This window comes from Rana temporaria, chromosome 2 (assembly GCF_905171775.1).
Source record: "Rana temporaria chromosome 2, aRanTem1.1, whole genome shotgun sequence".
In the NCBI taxonomy this organism is placed as follows: domain Eukaryota; kingdom Metazoa; phylum Chordata; class Amphibia; order Anura; family Ranidae; genus Rana; species Rana temporaria.
The window spans coordinates 57,556,374-57,571,291 of NC_053490.1; the positions used below are offsets into that span (position 1 = coordinate 57,556,374).

General features: G+C 40.8%; 1 protein-coding gene across 1 annotated transcript in view; it reads left to right on the plus strand.

Annotated features, from left to right (window-relative positions):
* DYNC2H1 (dynein cytoplasmic 2 heavy chain 1) overlaps nucleotides 1-14,918 on the plus strand; it is a 613,609-nt gene that overhangs the window by 356,085 nt on the left and 242,606 nt on the right. The window contains exon 72 of the mRNA XM_040339316.1: nucleotides 11,760-11,825. Within this exon, the coding sequence (XP_040195250.1) occupies nucleotides 11,760-11,825 (66 nt within the window). The remainder of the gene's footprint in view (nucleotides 1-11,759; nucleotides 11,826-14,918) is intronic.

Genomic DNA, 14,918 nt, shown 5'->3' on the forward strand with positions numbered 1-14,918 from the left:
TGTAGTAGCTGGGGCCCGGAGAGTAAGATTTGGCAGGCTGTGAGGCGGGCGGGCGTGCCGATGGGCAGAGTCGCTGATTGCCACCATTACTAGTAAAAAAAAAAAAAAGAAGTCCCCGGATTTAATTAAAAAAATCTGGTCACCTTACACTAAGGGTCTCTAACGAACCTCTTTACTAATTAGGTGACTTCTGAAGATGATTGGTTCCATTATATTTTAGCTAGGCGTATCAGAGTAAAGGGGGCTGAATATAAATGCACACCACACTTTTCAGGTATTTTATTTGGAAAACCATTTTTTTCCCTTTCACTTCAGAATTATGTGCCACTTAGTGTTGGTCTATCACATAAAATCTCAATACTTTTGAATACTTTTTCAAGGCACTGTAAATTGATCAGCAACTGCAGAGGCTGATCAACAATATGTTTTTAATATATTCTTTTGACAGAAATCGATCAATTGATCGAACATGCCAGTGTATGGTCAGCTTAAAATGTTTATATATATATATATATATATATATATATATATATATATATATATATATATATATATACAGGGAGTGCAGAATTATTAGGCAAGTTGTATTTTTGAGGATTAATTTTATTATTGAACAACAACCATGTTCTCAATGAACCCAAAAAACTCATTAATATCAAAGCTGAATATTTTTGGAAGTAGTTTTTAGTTTGTTTTTAGTTTTAGCTATTTTAGGGGGATATCTGTGTGTGCAGGTGACTATTACTGTGCATAATTATTTGGCAACTTAACAAAAAAAAATATATACCCATTTCAATTATTTATTTTTACCAGTGAAACCAATATAACATCTCAACATTCACAAATATACATTTCTGACATTCAAAAACAAAACAAAAACAAATCAGTGACCAATATAGCCACCTTTCTTTGCAAGGACACTCACAAGCCTGCCATCCATGGATTCTGTCAGTGTTTTGATCTGTTCACCATCAACATTGCGTGCAGCAGCAACCACAGCCTCCCAGACACTGTTCAGAGAGGTGTACTGTTTTCCCTTCTTGTAAATCTCACATTTGATGATGGACCACAGGTTCTCAATGGGGTTCAGATCAGGTGAACAAGGAGGCCATGTCATTAGTTTTTCTTCTTTTATACCCTTTCTTGCCAGCCACGCTGTGGAGTACTTGGACGCGTGTGATGGAGCATTGTCCTGCATGAAAATCATGTTTTTCTTGAAGGATGCAGACTTCTTCCTGTACCACTGCTTGAAGAAGGTGTCTTCCAGAAACTGGCAGTAGGACTGGGAGTTGAGCTTGACTCCATCCTCAACCCGAAAAGGCCCCACAAGCTCATCTTTGATGATACCAGCCCAAACCAGTACTCCACCTCCACCTTGCTGGCGTCTGAGTCGGACTGGAGCTCTCTGCCCTTTACCAATCCAGCCACGGGCCCATCCATCTGGCCCATCAAGACTCACTCTCATTTCAGCAGTCCATAAAACCTTAGAAAAATCAGTCTTGAGATATTTCTTGGCCCAGTCTTGACATTTCAGCTTGTGTGTCTTGTTCAGTGGTGGTCGTCTTTCAGCCTTTCTTACCTTGGCCATGTCTCTGAGTATTGCACACCTTGTGCTTTTAGGCACTCCAGTGATGTTGCAGCTCTGAAATATGGCCAAACTGGTGGCAAGTGGCATCTTGGCAGCTGCACGCTTGACTTTTCTCAGTTCATGGGCAGTTATTTTGCGCCTTGGTTTTTCCACACGCTTTTTGCGACCCTGTTGACTATTTTGAATGAAACACTTGATTGTTCGATGATCACGCTTCAGAAGCTTTGCAATTTTAAGAGTGCTGCATCCCTCTGCAAGATATCTCACTATTTTTGACTTTTCTGAGCCTGTCAAGTCCTTCTTTTGACCCATTTTGCCAAAGGAAAGGAAGTTGACTAATAATTATGCACACCTGATATAGGGTGTTGATGTCATTAGACCACACACCTTCTCATTACAGAGATGCACATCACCTAATATGCTTAATTGGTAGTAGGCATTCGAGCCTATACAGCTTGGAGTAAGACAACATGCATAAAGAGGATGATGTGGTCAAAATACTCATGTGCCTAATAATTCTGCACTCCCTGTATATATATATATATCTGTCTCTGTAGCAGTGTTGGACAATGATCTTGTCTGTCTGGAGAAACCGTTGTCACTGGGAAAGGAAGTGAGGGGAAATCTCAAACCCAGGTCTCAAGATAGCAGTAGCAATCTAATGCCCTGTACCCACGATCAGGCTTTTGCTCGGCCAAACTCACATCGGAATTCCGATGGAATTCCATCGGAGTAAAAGAGAACATGTTCTCTATCTAAATTCTGACGGAACTCCTCGGAATATCCGATGGAAAAACTCAGATGGGGCATACACCCGGTCGGAATTTCCAACGGAAAAAAATCAGTCAGAAATTTTGATTGTGTGTACAGGGGATTACAGGGATTATAATCCTTCACCATTCTATTTAAAACTAACACAATAATGCTTGACTGAACTTACACTTTAACCTTACATTATACTAACAACATGAGTTTTTTTTCATTTCCCACACCGAAAACATTTAGATGTTCACCTATTTAGCATTTTCTACTCATGACATAGTTGTATGTCTTTTTATTTCTAAAAGATTACATTTAACTACATTCTCCTTTTTTTCATGCTTTTTCACTGTGCGCCCTACTAGTTCCTCCTATGTCTTCAGATTTTACTGGGTGCTGCAGTTAATTATTAGAACACCAATGGTTTCTAGGGCCAATTTAACCTGTTAGCAACTGCCAATTGCACAAATTGCATCTCTCAGCTGCCTCAGATGAGAATTTGTGATTGCATTGAGGTTGATTTACTAAAACTAGAGAGTGCAAAATCTAGTGCAGCTGTGCATAGAAACCAATCAGCTTCCGCCCACGTTCACTTTGGGCCGATTTGACATGTCAAATCAGAGCCTATTGCCAGCAATGGCACCGTCCGAATAGGTGTGACGCCGACTTTGCGGTGTCGCACCGATTCCCGAAAGTAGTTTCTGCACTACTTTTGGTGACTTTGGTGGCAATTTCAATAGACATCTGTGCATGAACCCATGCACAGATGTCTGTCAAATCACCCCGGAAGTCGGACTAAAATGTTGGTTTGAAATTGTGCGAATTCAGCTGAACTTGCACGATTTCAAACCCGCCCTCAGTGTGAACGTGGGCTTCAGGGTTTTTTTTGTTTTTTTTGGCTACCATGCACAGCTGCACCAGATTTTGTACGCTCCAGTGTTAGTAAATCAACCCCAGTATATGTATGTGCAAAAACAAAATTAAAAACATTTGTAAATCGTGACTCATATTTGGGCACATGGAAAGCATTCAACTATTTTTTTTTTCCTGGATTGTAAAGATTATGTACGTGGCACTTAAATGCAAGTTATATTTATATGACAGAATTAGACTTTGAAATCTTTGATAAAATACGTCTTCTGGTTCCCTTGATTCTAAGGCTTAGAATATACCATACCTTAATTGGTTTGCAGAGATGAGAATGGTAACATTTAATGTGTGATACATTCTTGCCTGCAGCTTATTTATGTGTTACAGTGTGATTCACATGTTTATAATCTCTCTATTAAGCTTTAGTCTATGATTTTGAATCGTGGACCTTAAACAATAAGAAATGGATTTTGACACTGTCGTTCATTATTTAATTACCTTAATTTATTTTGAAGTGAGGAGAGAAAAATAGCTTATGCTGGGGTACTTGAAAGTGTTCAGCTGTGTCTTCTTGGCTTGGTTTAGAAAGCTGACTCAATGCTTATTGAAGGTTATGGAGACCTAGCTGAGTAATACATTTTTTAATTTCAAGCCAATCTCCAGCCAAAACTTTTTCTTAGTTTGTAATGGACTGAGGATAAGTTAGAACGTCTGTTAGTTTATTTTGACTCCATTGAGGATATTCTATTTCCTTTTTATCCCTATGACACAATGACAAGAATGAGGGCAAGGAGGGTCAATGAAAAAGGACCCAAATGTACAAGCAGCAAAGGAATCCTGTGGGAAGGCATTGAAGAAATGTCCCATAAGGCCCCTTTCACACGGGCGGATTGTTAAGGTCCGCCTGTCAGTTTTTTAGGCGGATCTGAACGGACGCTTTGTGCACCTCTATGGAGCCACGGATGTCAGCGGTGACATGCCTGCCGACATTCGACCCGATCCGCTAAAGTGTAACTGATGGAAACCCTACTTTTTCCATCCGTCTGGAGGATCGGATGATGACGGACTCTATGATCTGCAGTCATACGATCCCCCATAGAGGAGAGCAGCATTCTGACAGGTCGGTCTCTGCACAGTGTGCAGAGACAGACCTGTCATCTGCCTGCTCAACGGGGATCGATGGAGCAAATCCCCGCTGAGCAAAGCGAGGCCAGATACGGACAGCCTCGTGTGAAAGGGCCCCAAGTCTATGATTCCATATAAATTGGATAGAAAGTGAGAGGAAAGTCCACAAAGGGACATAGAAAGCAAAAGAAAAACCTGATAAATGTTCAAACCCTTCACCATCTCTATCTAAATAAAATAACACGTTTTGACTAGACTTGGACTTTTAAGTTAAACTAAACTCTGGTTTAAAATATATATATATTTTCAAGTAGGTATTCTTAACACAGAAAAGTATCTTCTATTGCTCCCAGCCTCCTCCAAATCTTCAGATTTATTTTTATTTTATTGCTGCATTGATACAGCTTTCTCTTAGAGGGTGGCTAGGTTTCCTTTCCATGGTCCCACTGTATGGGAATGCAGCAACCCTCTCTTGTTCACTCACTCCCAAGATGGACTAGAGCAGGGGTCTCAAACTGGCGGCCCTCCAGCTGTTACATAACTACAAGTCCAATCATGCCTCTGCCTGTAGGAGTCATGCTTGTAACCATTAGCCTTGCAATGCCTCATGGGACTTGTAGTTTTGCAACAGCTGGAGGACCGCCAGTTTGAGACCCCTAGACTAGAGACTTACAGAAATCAAAAGTTTTGATCTACAGTACCATAGGCAAGTAAGTCAGCACAGACTCTTTCTGGGATCTGTTTATGTTGTTGTTTTTTTTCCCATGGAGTAAAAAAAACATTGCCATTTTGTTCTTTGGTAATTGCAACTGAAGTTATCAATAGTCACTCTGCACCCTGATACTGCTCTGAAGCCTCTAAACATTCCAGCCACGGGTGCCTGCATCTCAGATCCATTACCTCTTACAATAATCAATCACTGTGTGATGAAGCCACAAATTGCTGTTTCAAAAGTGCTAAAATCAACTTTTTGTTCAGCCACAAGAAATAACACTCCACTCAGCTCCTCCTTCTGGCATGTTTCACCCTCTAGTAGGGTTTAACCTCTTGACCACCGCCCCATGTCAAAAAGACGTCCTCTTTTTAAAGTTGAATATCTCGATAACGGCAGCAGCTGCTGCCACAACCGAGATATTCATCTTTTCAGGGGGCGGTGGTGTACACGATAACGGCGGTCTCCGCGGCGGATTCGCCGCGAGATCGCCGTTATCGGTGGCGGGAGAGGGCCCCCCCTCCCGCCGCTCTCCCGCGCCCTCCGCCGCTTACCGGAGCCGTCGGTAGCGGCGGAGGGGATCGGATGTGTCCGGCAGCTGAGCGGGGACGGGACTGAAGGAGAAATCTCCTTCACCCGTCCTCATAGCTCTGCTGGGCGGAAGTGACGTCAAAACGTCAGTCCCGCCCAGCCTCTTAAAGAAACATTTTTTTTTTGTCATTTGAAAAAATGACTTTTTTTTTTATTTATTTTTTTTGCATTTAAGTCTAATTATGAGATCTGAGGTCTTTTTGACCCCAGATCTCATATTTAAGAGGACCTGTCATGCTTTTTTCTATTACAAGGTATGTTTACATTCCTTGTAATAGGAATAAAAGTGATCAATTTTTTTTTTATTTTTTTCAGTGTAAAAAATTATAAAACTAAATAAAAATAAATAAGAAAACCCCCAATTTTTTTTTTAAAGCGCCCCGTCCTGACGAGCTCGCGCGCAGAAGCAAACGCATACGCGAGTAGCGCCCGCATATGAAAACGGTATTCAAACCACACAAGTGAGGTATCGCCGCGATCGTTAGAGTGAGAGCAATAATTCTAGCCCTAGACCTACTCTGCAACTCAAAAAATGCAACCTGTAGAATTTTTTAAACGTCGCCTATCGAGATTTTTAAGGGTAAAAGTTTGACGCCATGCCACGAGCGGGCGCAATTTTTAAGCGTGACATGTTGGGTATCATTTTACTCGGCGTAACATTATCTTTCACAATATATAAAAAATTGGGCAAAATGTATTGTTGTCTTATTTTTTAATTCAAAAAAGTGATTTTTATCCAAAAAAAGTGCGCTTGTAAGACCGCTGCGCAAATATGGTGTGACAAAAAGTATTGCAATGACTGCCATTTTATTCCCTAGGATGTCTGCTAAAAAAAAATATATAATGTTTGGGGGTTCTGATTAATTTTCTAGCAAAAAAATTGTGATTTTCACATGAAGGAGAGAAGTGCCAGAATTAACCCGGTGGGCAAGTGGTTAATTGTAGTTCTATGATTAAGACCGATAGGGGGTAAAATGTGTCAGGGAGCTTAGGTTTAGTGTTCTTTCTTTTGCTCCAACAATAAAGTTGAGCTTAGCTCCTTGGAAACAGCAGCATGCAACTTCATTACACACTATGGCCCAGATTCACGTAGGGCGGCATAACGTTGTGCGGGCGTAGCGTATCTTATTTACGCTACGCCGCCGCAACTTAGAGGGGCAAGTGCTGTATTCACAAAGCACTTGCGTCCTAAGTTACGACGGCGTAGCGTAAATCGGCCAGCGTAAGCGCACGTATTTCAAAGTTGGCAGGTCGTGGGCGTGTTGTATTTAAATTAAGCTTGATCCCATGTAGATGCATGGCCGAACGAACGGCGCATGTGCGCGCATGCTCAGTATTACGTCGTATTTACGCCCAAAGATACGTCAGCTCAATGCCTGTGACGTGAACGTAACCTACGCACAGCCCCATTCACGTACGACTTACGTAAACAACGTAAAAAGATACGCTTGTTCCGACGTCCATACCTTGCATGGGCTGCACCACCTAGAGACCAGCTTTATCTTTACACCGGCGTATGTCTTACGTAAACGGCGTAACTAATTGCGACGGGCGTACGTACGTTCGTGATTCGGCGTATCTTGCTCGTTTACATATTTGATGCAGAAATCAACGGAAGCACCACCTAGCGGCCAGCGTAAATATGCACCCAAGATACGACGGCGTAGGAGACTTACGCCGCTCGTATCTTGGCAGAATTTATGCGTAACTGATTCTATGAATCAGGCGCATAGATACGACGGCGGCCATTCGGATTTACGACGGCGTATCTAGAGATACGCCGTCGTAAGTCTTTGAGAATCTGGGCCTATTAATTTAAACGATCTAAAGTTAACATTTTACTTATAACCCTGTGATATGGGACTACAAGAGAGCCGTTCCACATACATCGGGATGCATTTCTCTGCGACAGGTGGATCATACAGCAGCATACAGCCTGTACAAATTAGTGACCGACTGGCTATGCCAAGGCTGTACAGGTATATACATAAATAAAAAATTTTTAAGTGCGCATCGGTAGTTCTTCATTGGCCCAAATTCAGAGGGTCTTTGTGTAACTCTGTATGTGGAAGAAGCAAGAATGCAACCATGGCTGGGAGTGAATTAAAGAGGCAGCAGTGCTGAACCTAGATAAAAGAAGTCTGCCACTGCCAGAAATAAGGTAAGTAATTCACTTGATCCCTGCACCCCTAGACCACACGAGCATTTGACCCATTAAGTGCCGGAAGGTGGAGGGTGCAGGGGTAGATTTTGTCTAACTCCTGGAATTCAACTTTAAATTGCTGAAATGTGTGATAGTTACATAGTTACATAGTTAGTCAGGTTGAAAAAAGACACAAGTCCATCCAGTTCAACAACAAAAAATAAAAAACAAAGTACAATCCCATACACCCAACTCCATACCCACAGTTGATCCAGAGGAAGGCAAAAAACCCAAGCAGAGCATGATCCAATTTGCTACAGCAGGGGAAAAAATTCCTTCCTGATCCCCCGAGAGGCAATCGGATTTACCCTGGATCAACTTTACCTACAAATCTTGGTACTCAATTATTTTATGTACATTTAGGAAAGTATCCAGGCCTTTCTTAAAGCAATCTACTGAGCTGGCCAGAACCACCTCTGGAGGGAGTCTGTTCCACATTTTCACAGCTCTTACTGTGAAGAAACCTTTCCATATTTGGAGGTGAAATCTCTTTTCCTCTAGACGTAAAGCGTGCCCCCTTGTCCTCAGTGTTGACCGTAAAGTGAAAAACTCAAGACCAAGTCCACTGTATGGACCTCTTATATATTTGTACATGTTGATCATATCCCCCCTAATTCTCCTCTTCTCAAGAGTGAATAAATTCAGTTCCTCTAATCTTTCCTCATAGCTGAGCTCCTCCATGCCTCTTATCAGTTTGGTTGCCCTTCTCTGCACTTTCTCCAGTTCTCCAATATCCTTTTTGAGAACTGGTGCCCAAAACTGAACTGCATATTCCAGATGAGGTCTTACTAATGATTTGTACAGGGGCAAAATTATATCTCTGTCTCTGGAGTCCATACCTCTCTTAATACAAGAAAGGACTTTGCTCGCTTTGGAAACCGCAGCTTGGCATTGCATGTTATTATTGAGCTTATGATCAACTAAAACCCCCAGATCCTTCTCCACTACAGATCCCACCAGTTGTACTCCCCCTAGTATGTATGATGCATGCATATTCTTATTCCCTAAGTGCATAACTTTACATTTATCAACATTAAACCTCATCTGCCACTCAGTCGCCCAATTAGACAGAGCATTGAGGTCGGCTTGTAAATTGGAGACATCCTGCAAGGACGTTATTCCACTGCATAGCTTGGTGTCATCTGCAAAGACAGAAATGTTACTTTTGATCTCAGACCCAATATCATTTATAATTATATTGAAAAGTAAGGGTCCCAGCACTGAACCTTGGGGTACTCCACTGATAACATTTTTAATATACCAGAGAAACTAAAGACTCCAGGATAGACCTGTTATAGCTATGACATACAGAAAATTAGAAATTTGCAGTTTCATACTGTCCAGATGCACACAGGATTGGCTGCAGTGAATGGCTATGGAGCCATGGTTAATAATGCAGCCAGCATTCTGTCTGAGGATTCCCCAGTGAATAGAAGCTGAGAAAACTTCTTTGCTTACCAAGTAATAGGCAGCATTTTTCATGATTTAACACCATGACCTGAATTACTGGTAAAGTAGCTTTATGTTTTGTAGAAGCCTCCTGCGCGATTACACTAATTAACTCCAATCCAAAGCAAAGACCAGCTTCTCTTATGTGTGAGCATAGCCATAACATCCTAAGTGTTATTTGTTTTCCAGATGCACAAAACTCAATATAGAACAAGTTGCTGGGAATGATTTTAAGAAGAGGATAGTGTCTGACATCTGCCGTATATACTCGAGTATAAGCCGAGGCACCTAATTTCACCACAAAAAAATGGGAAAACTTATTGACTTGAGTATAAGCCTAGGGTATCCATGTGCATGCCTCACTGTGTCCATGTGCATGCCTCACTGTGCCCATGCCTCACTGTGTCCATGACTAGACTTATGTTTAACATGGGAGTATATAGAAGGGGTGCCCGGCTTTGAAAAATGGGTGTTCCCCGGCCGTAGGTCCTCCAGACAGCAATCTTTGCACACTTGTAGAGCTATATGTGTGCCAAGTTTCGGGTCCAGGGGACCTACGGCTGGCCGACAGCCGGGGTCCCCAATGTTACTGGAGAAATGACTGTTTAACATGGGAGTTTATGGAAGGGGTGCCCGACTTTGAAAAATCGTCGCTCCCCAGCTGTAGGTCCCCCAGACAACAGGGGGCAGAGAAAGAGTGGGGCTATATGTGTGCCAAGTTTGGGGTCCAGGAGACCTACAGCCGGCCGGTACTGGGTACCGAGTATAAGCTGAGGGGAGCATTTTCAGCACACAAAAAATGTGCTGAAAAACTTGGCTTATACTTGAGTATAGACGGTATGTAGTTTTTGCATTTTTGCTGTACCTTTTTGTCCTTCTAGGAACATTAGGGGACCATTTTTAAAGCAGAGCGGATAATGCTATCTGCTCTCAGCTGGACACAGTAGTGCTTACGTCAAACTGCACTCTACCTTTTACAATTTAGTAATTTTGAAAATGCAGGCTACAATGACTATCTTCTCGAGACTGCTAAGTGGGAGCATTATCCTGCTTTAATTACACAATCAGTCCTAGTGTTATAAAAAGAGAGGTCCTACCTCTGCTTTTCTACAAGTGCAGTAATACTCTTGACAAATATCTCCCCAAAGATAAAACTTATTACAGCATCCAACGATGATCTGAAGGTGAGAGAGCGAAGTGAGATACCTGTATTATGAGCTTGACACTTTCCTGTTTTTGGTAAGTGTTTAATCTATAGGGAGCGGGACTCACTTGTGGTGATTATCTTCAGATTCTGGACACTGATCACAGCAGACTATTGCTTTTGCTTTCACCGCTGTCCTCTCATTCGTGTGTGGATACACACTTGATGGACTATCGGTGTTTGATCTTTTTAAATCTCGCATGGTTCTGCTATTAAGCATACACAGACTGTATACGAACACTTTGTCAGTTTAATTGTGCTGCTTGATAAGACATTATGCACAGAATTTTATTGTGATTATTGTTTTTACTGTATTTCTTCTTAGTGGATACTAGCATTTGTTTAGTATATATGTGCTGCTTATTTTGATATTAATTTTAGTATAAAGATTTTATTACCTTAAATTGCAAAATGGCATATGCTAAAATTTTATGTTATCTGATTATTATTTTTTTCTCTTGGCAAAAGTTGATTTTGTCTTTAAATTTCAGCTTCTAATATTGATATTACAGCTCCTCGTGGTATTCGTTATCCCTCAGTCTTTTTAGCTACAGGATTTAACCACTTCTGGACCACCCACCGCATATGTTTCTGTACGTGATTTTGTGCACACAGTCTAGGGGGCACACTGCTCCCACTGTAATTGGACACAGCAGGAGCCGCCGGGACCCACCAAATGTTTAGGGGAAAGGCAGAATGGCAGGCTGCCTATGTAAACAAGGCAGACAGCTGTTCTGTCAGGGAGTAAAAGAGAGGTCTTATGTTTCAGCTAAGCTGAAAAACGGATCTCTCTTTTCCTTCAGTGCATCCATTCCCCCTACAGTTAGAATGCACTCCCTAGGAACACACTTAACCCCTTGATCGCCCCTAGTGTTAACCCCTTTCCTGCCAGTGTCATTTATACAGTGGCAATGCATTTTTTTTTAGCACTGAACACTGTATTGGTGTCACTGGTCCCCAAAGAGTGTCACTTTGTGTCAGATTTGTCCACGTGTAAAACAAGTAAATATGCTATACTTTCCTATCTATTTCCAAATGCTGGAAGCATAAGGATTAAAAATAGTCAAAGTTGATTGAGAGAGTGAATTTCTGCTCTAATATTTCTGTTATATCGTTGTTTTTTTTTACTATTCTATTTCACTTCTGACTAATAATTTTATTTTTTTGCGCTGGTAACCATTATCCATTCTGTAACTGTAATCTTTTTATGTTTTATATTAATTACTTGAAATATGATTTGTATTATTTTTTTTCTTAGGCTGACCAGCTGATGTTTGCTTTACACTTTGTGCGTGGCATGCATGCTGAGCTCTTTCAGGAGAATGTAAGTATCCATGAATTCTATATCACACTGTGCTGTCACAGTTCCAAATGGTCCCCAGATTGTCCTATAGGATTTTAATTCCACTGAGCTTATTTGGGAAGCACAAGTTCTGGCTCTGTAGTGTATAACAATGGCCGGATGGTTAGTTGCCGCCAGTCCTGCAATACCAACAGATAGAGAAACCTTGTCCTTGCCTCTCGGGTCCCTCCTACATGTTTTGTCACATCATGTGACTTCCTCAGAGAGATATGATAGGCTGACACTGTTTCAATCATATACTGTATATAGTCCCAGGATCTGCCATTTTTGCATAGTCCCTTAAAAAATATGCAGCCACCATTTTCCCTTGATTTGTTTGCATCCGCAGCTCCACCATATTATAGCCTAAATGTCACCATTTTATTGTGGATCACTACCATAAGATATCCCTATGTTCTACTTTTTATATATCATATATATATATATATATATATATATATTGTTCTACAGCCCTATAAAAACTATTCACACTTATATAATGGTCAAATCCAATATTAAAATACAAAATAAATACAATAATAAAATAATATAAGGAGAAATAAAAAATAAAAATAGACATTATTAATTAATAAGAAATAAAGAATATATAATATAAATAAAATTAAATAAAAATGAATAAAATACAATTAAAAATCTCAGATATTTATAATTAAAATCTAGTAATTATTTATAAAGCAATTAAAATCAAATTCTCTATTTAAGCCTTTTGGCACCATTGACCCCAATTCATATTATCCACCAGGATTCACGTTGACTAAAGTCCTGTATACACGATCGGTTTGTCCGATGAAAAAAGTCACATGGACTTTTGTCATCAGACAAACCGATCATGTGTGGGCCCCATCCGTCTTTTTTCCATCGGTGTAAAAAAATAGATAGAATAGAACATGTTTTAAATTTTTCCTATGGATTAAAAACCGATAGGAAATTCCGATCGTCTGTGTGGAACTCCATCGGAGAAAAATCCACGCATGCTCAGAATCAAGTCGACGCATGCTCAGAAGCATTGAACTTCGTTTTTTTTTCAGCTCGTTGTCGTGTTTTACGTCACCGCGTTTTGGCACGGTCGGAATTTAGTCTGATGCGTATGCAAGACTGATAAAAGTCAGCTTCATCAGATTTTCGACTAAAAAATCCATCGGATTTTATTCCACCAGAAATCCAATTGTATGTATGCGACATAAGAGTTCTGATTTTTATTAGTGCCCCATCCAATTACTTTTATATTTTTCCAAACCCCCGTCAGTTGTTTACTGCTCACGTTGGTATGAAACATTGCTGCTGTAGCAAAGGAAGAATTCATTCCAGAGTGTTGCTTTTGTATGTGTTCTAGGAAGCAGCTCTTGGCACATCACAACTCTGCCTCCCTCACAGGGAACATTAACTCGATGCCTAGAACAGAAGTGGCCTCCCATAAAAAAGCAGCTGGCTGATTCACGTTTATATTCATTTTGAATAATTTTGCTTAGTTGTACAACTAGTAGACCATACTCAGTGCTGCTCACTTCAGAGGCCATTAAACGTGCACCTGTCTTGGAGGAGTTTAGATAAGTAAAGTACATCTGGCCAACTACTAAGACACAAACAGTATATTACTTATTTGGTTGCTGGTAGGCCAATTTCCCCACATTTATGCTTGTGATAATTCTGTTTGCCATTATAGTGATTTTTATGTTTCCCTGCTATCTTTAGTAATGCATTGAAAGTATCCTAAAATAAAATTTCTATTGTTGTTGCAATTTTCCATCTCTGCTACTTCTGCTAACCTTGTTAAACTCAGCACTTTTTCTTTTGTTTAAAGAAGAAAAAGAGGAGAGTAAAAAAAACGAAATAAATGAGAAATACTTTGAAGCTTGTATTGTTATTAAAGCAGTTGTGGCACAAACATTTGAAAATAGACTAAACTTGCAATTCCAGTGACAATGGTCACCATATTAAATAGAGAGGGTGAATCTCTAGTGAGGATATGCAGGATAGTTACTATAGACACAAAGAGGGGTTACTAATACTGGTGCACACAGAATCTGGTGTAGCTGTGCATAGTAACCAATCAGCTTCTAACTTCAGCTTGTTTAATTAGGTGTTGACAATAAAACCTAGAAGCTGATTGCTTACTATGTATACTCAGAATCTGTGTGCACCATTTTTAAGCTCAGTTAACACTGACGTGACTCGGGATCCGTCTTGTGGGACCCATAGTCACGTGACATGTGAAGTCCCATTAATTAATTAGCACTGCTGAAGTCACTCCGACTTTAGAAAAGGTTTCTGTTCTGTACTGTACTGTATTCCATCCAATTTGTACCTATAGACTTTAATGGAAGTCACCTGCAAGTTGGATCCTCATCTTAATTGATGTGATTTGGATTCAACATTACAGGAAGATTACCCAGGCATTCGCTGAAATTGTTTCAAAGTCGCTTTAAGTCACTTCAAAGTTACACCAAGTTGCATTCAAGTTGCACTCAAGTCATCTGGCAAAGTCGCACGACTTTCAGAACCTAATTACGTGACTTTCAGGCCGTGGCAGTGTAAATTTCCCCCAAAGGAATGTTCTCATGAAGCATCCAATTACTCTGGTGTCTGTACCTCCTACTTGGGGCACGAGCCAACTCACTTTAGCTGATTGTTGTTTTTTCTGAGTGAAAATTGGACATTCAAGTGCTCTTTCTACCTCCTTCATGGGTGAAACAGGGCTCAGGGAGAGCTTGTTGTAGGGCGCCTTTGAAAGCAAACCCCTCTTATTCCATGCAATGCAAGGCAACATAATTGCCTTCATGCCACCCTCCTAAGTATTACGTTCTCACCTTACTTTGATCCCTTGCCACTCCATTCAGCTTCCTGGAGTGATGAAAGGAAGCCCTATGTTGGGTCCATTAAAGAGTGTGTTAACCCCCCAAAAAAAGATTCTGCTCCTTTAAAGCATGTTATATGACACAGTGATTGTGCTGTGACTTTTGCCCCCCCCGTAATACCTAAAAAACCTGGCTGAACCTGCCAGTTTCTGCCCTCCCCTATGTAAACTGACCACGGTTTATCATGGCTGCTGAGCCC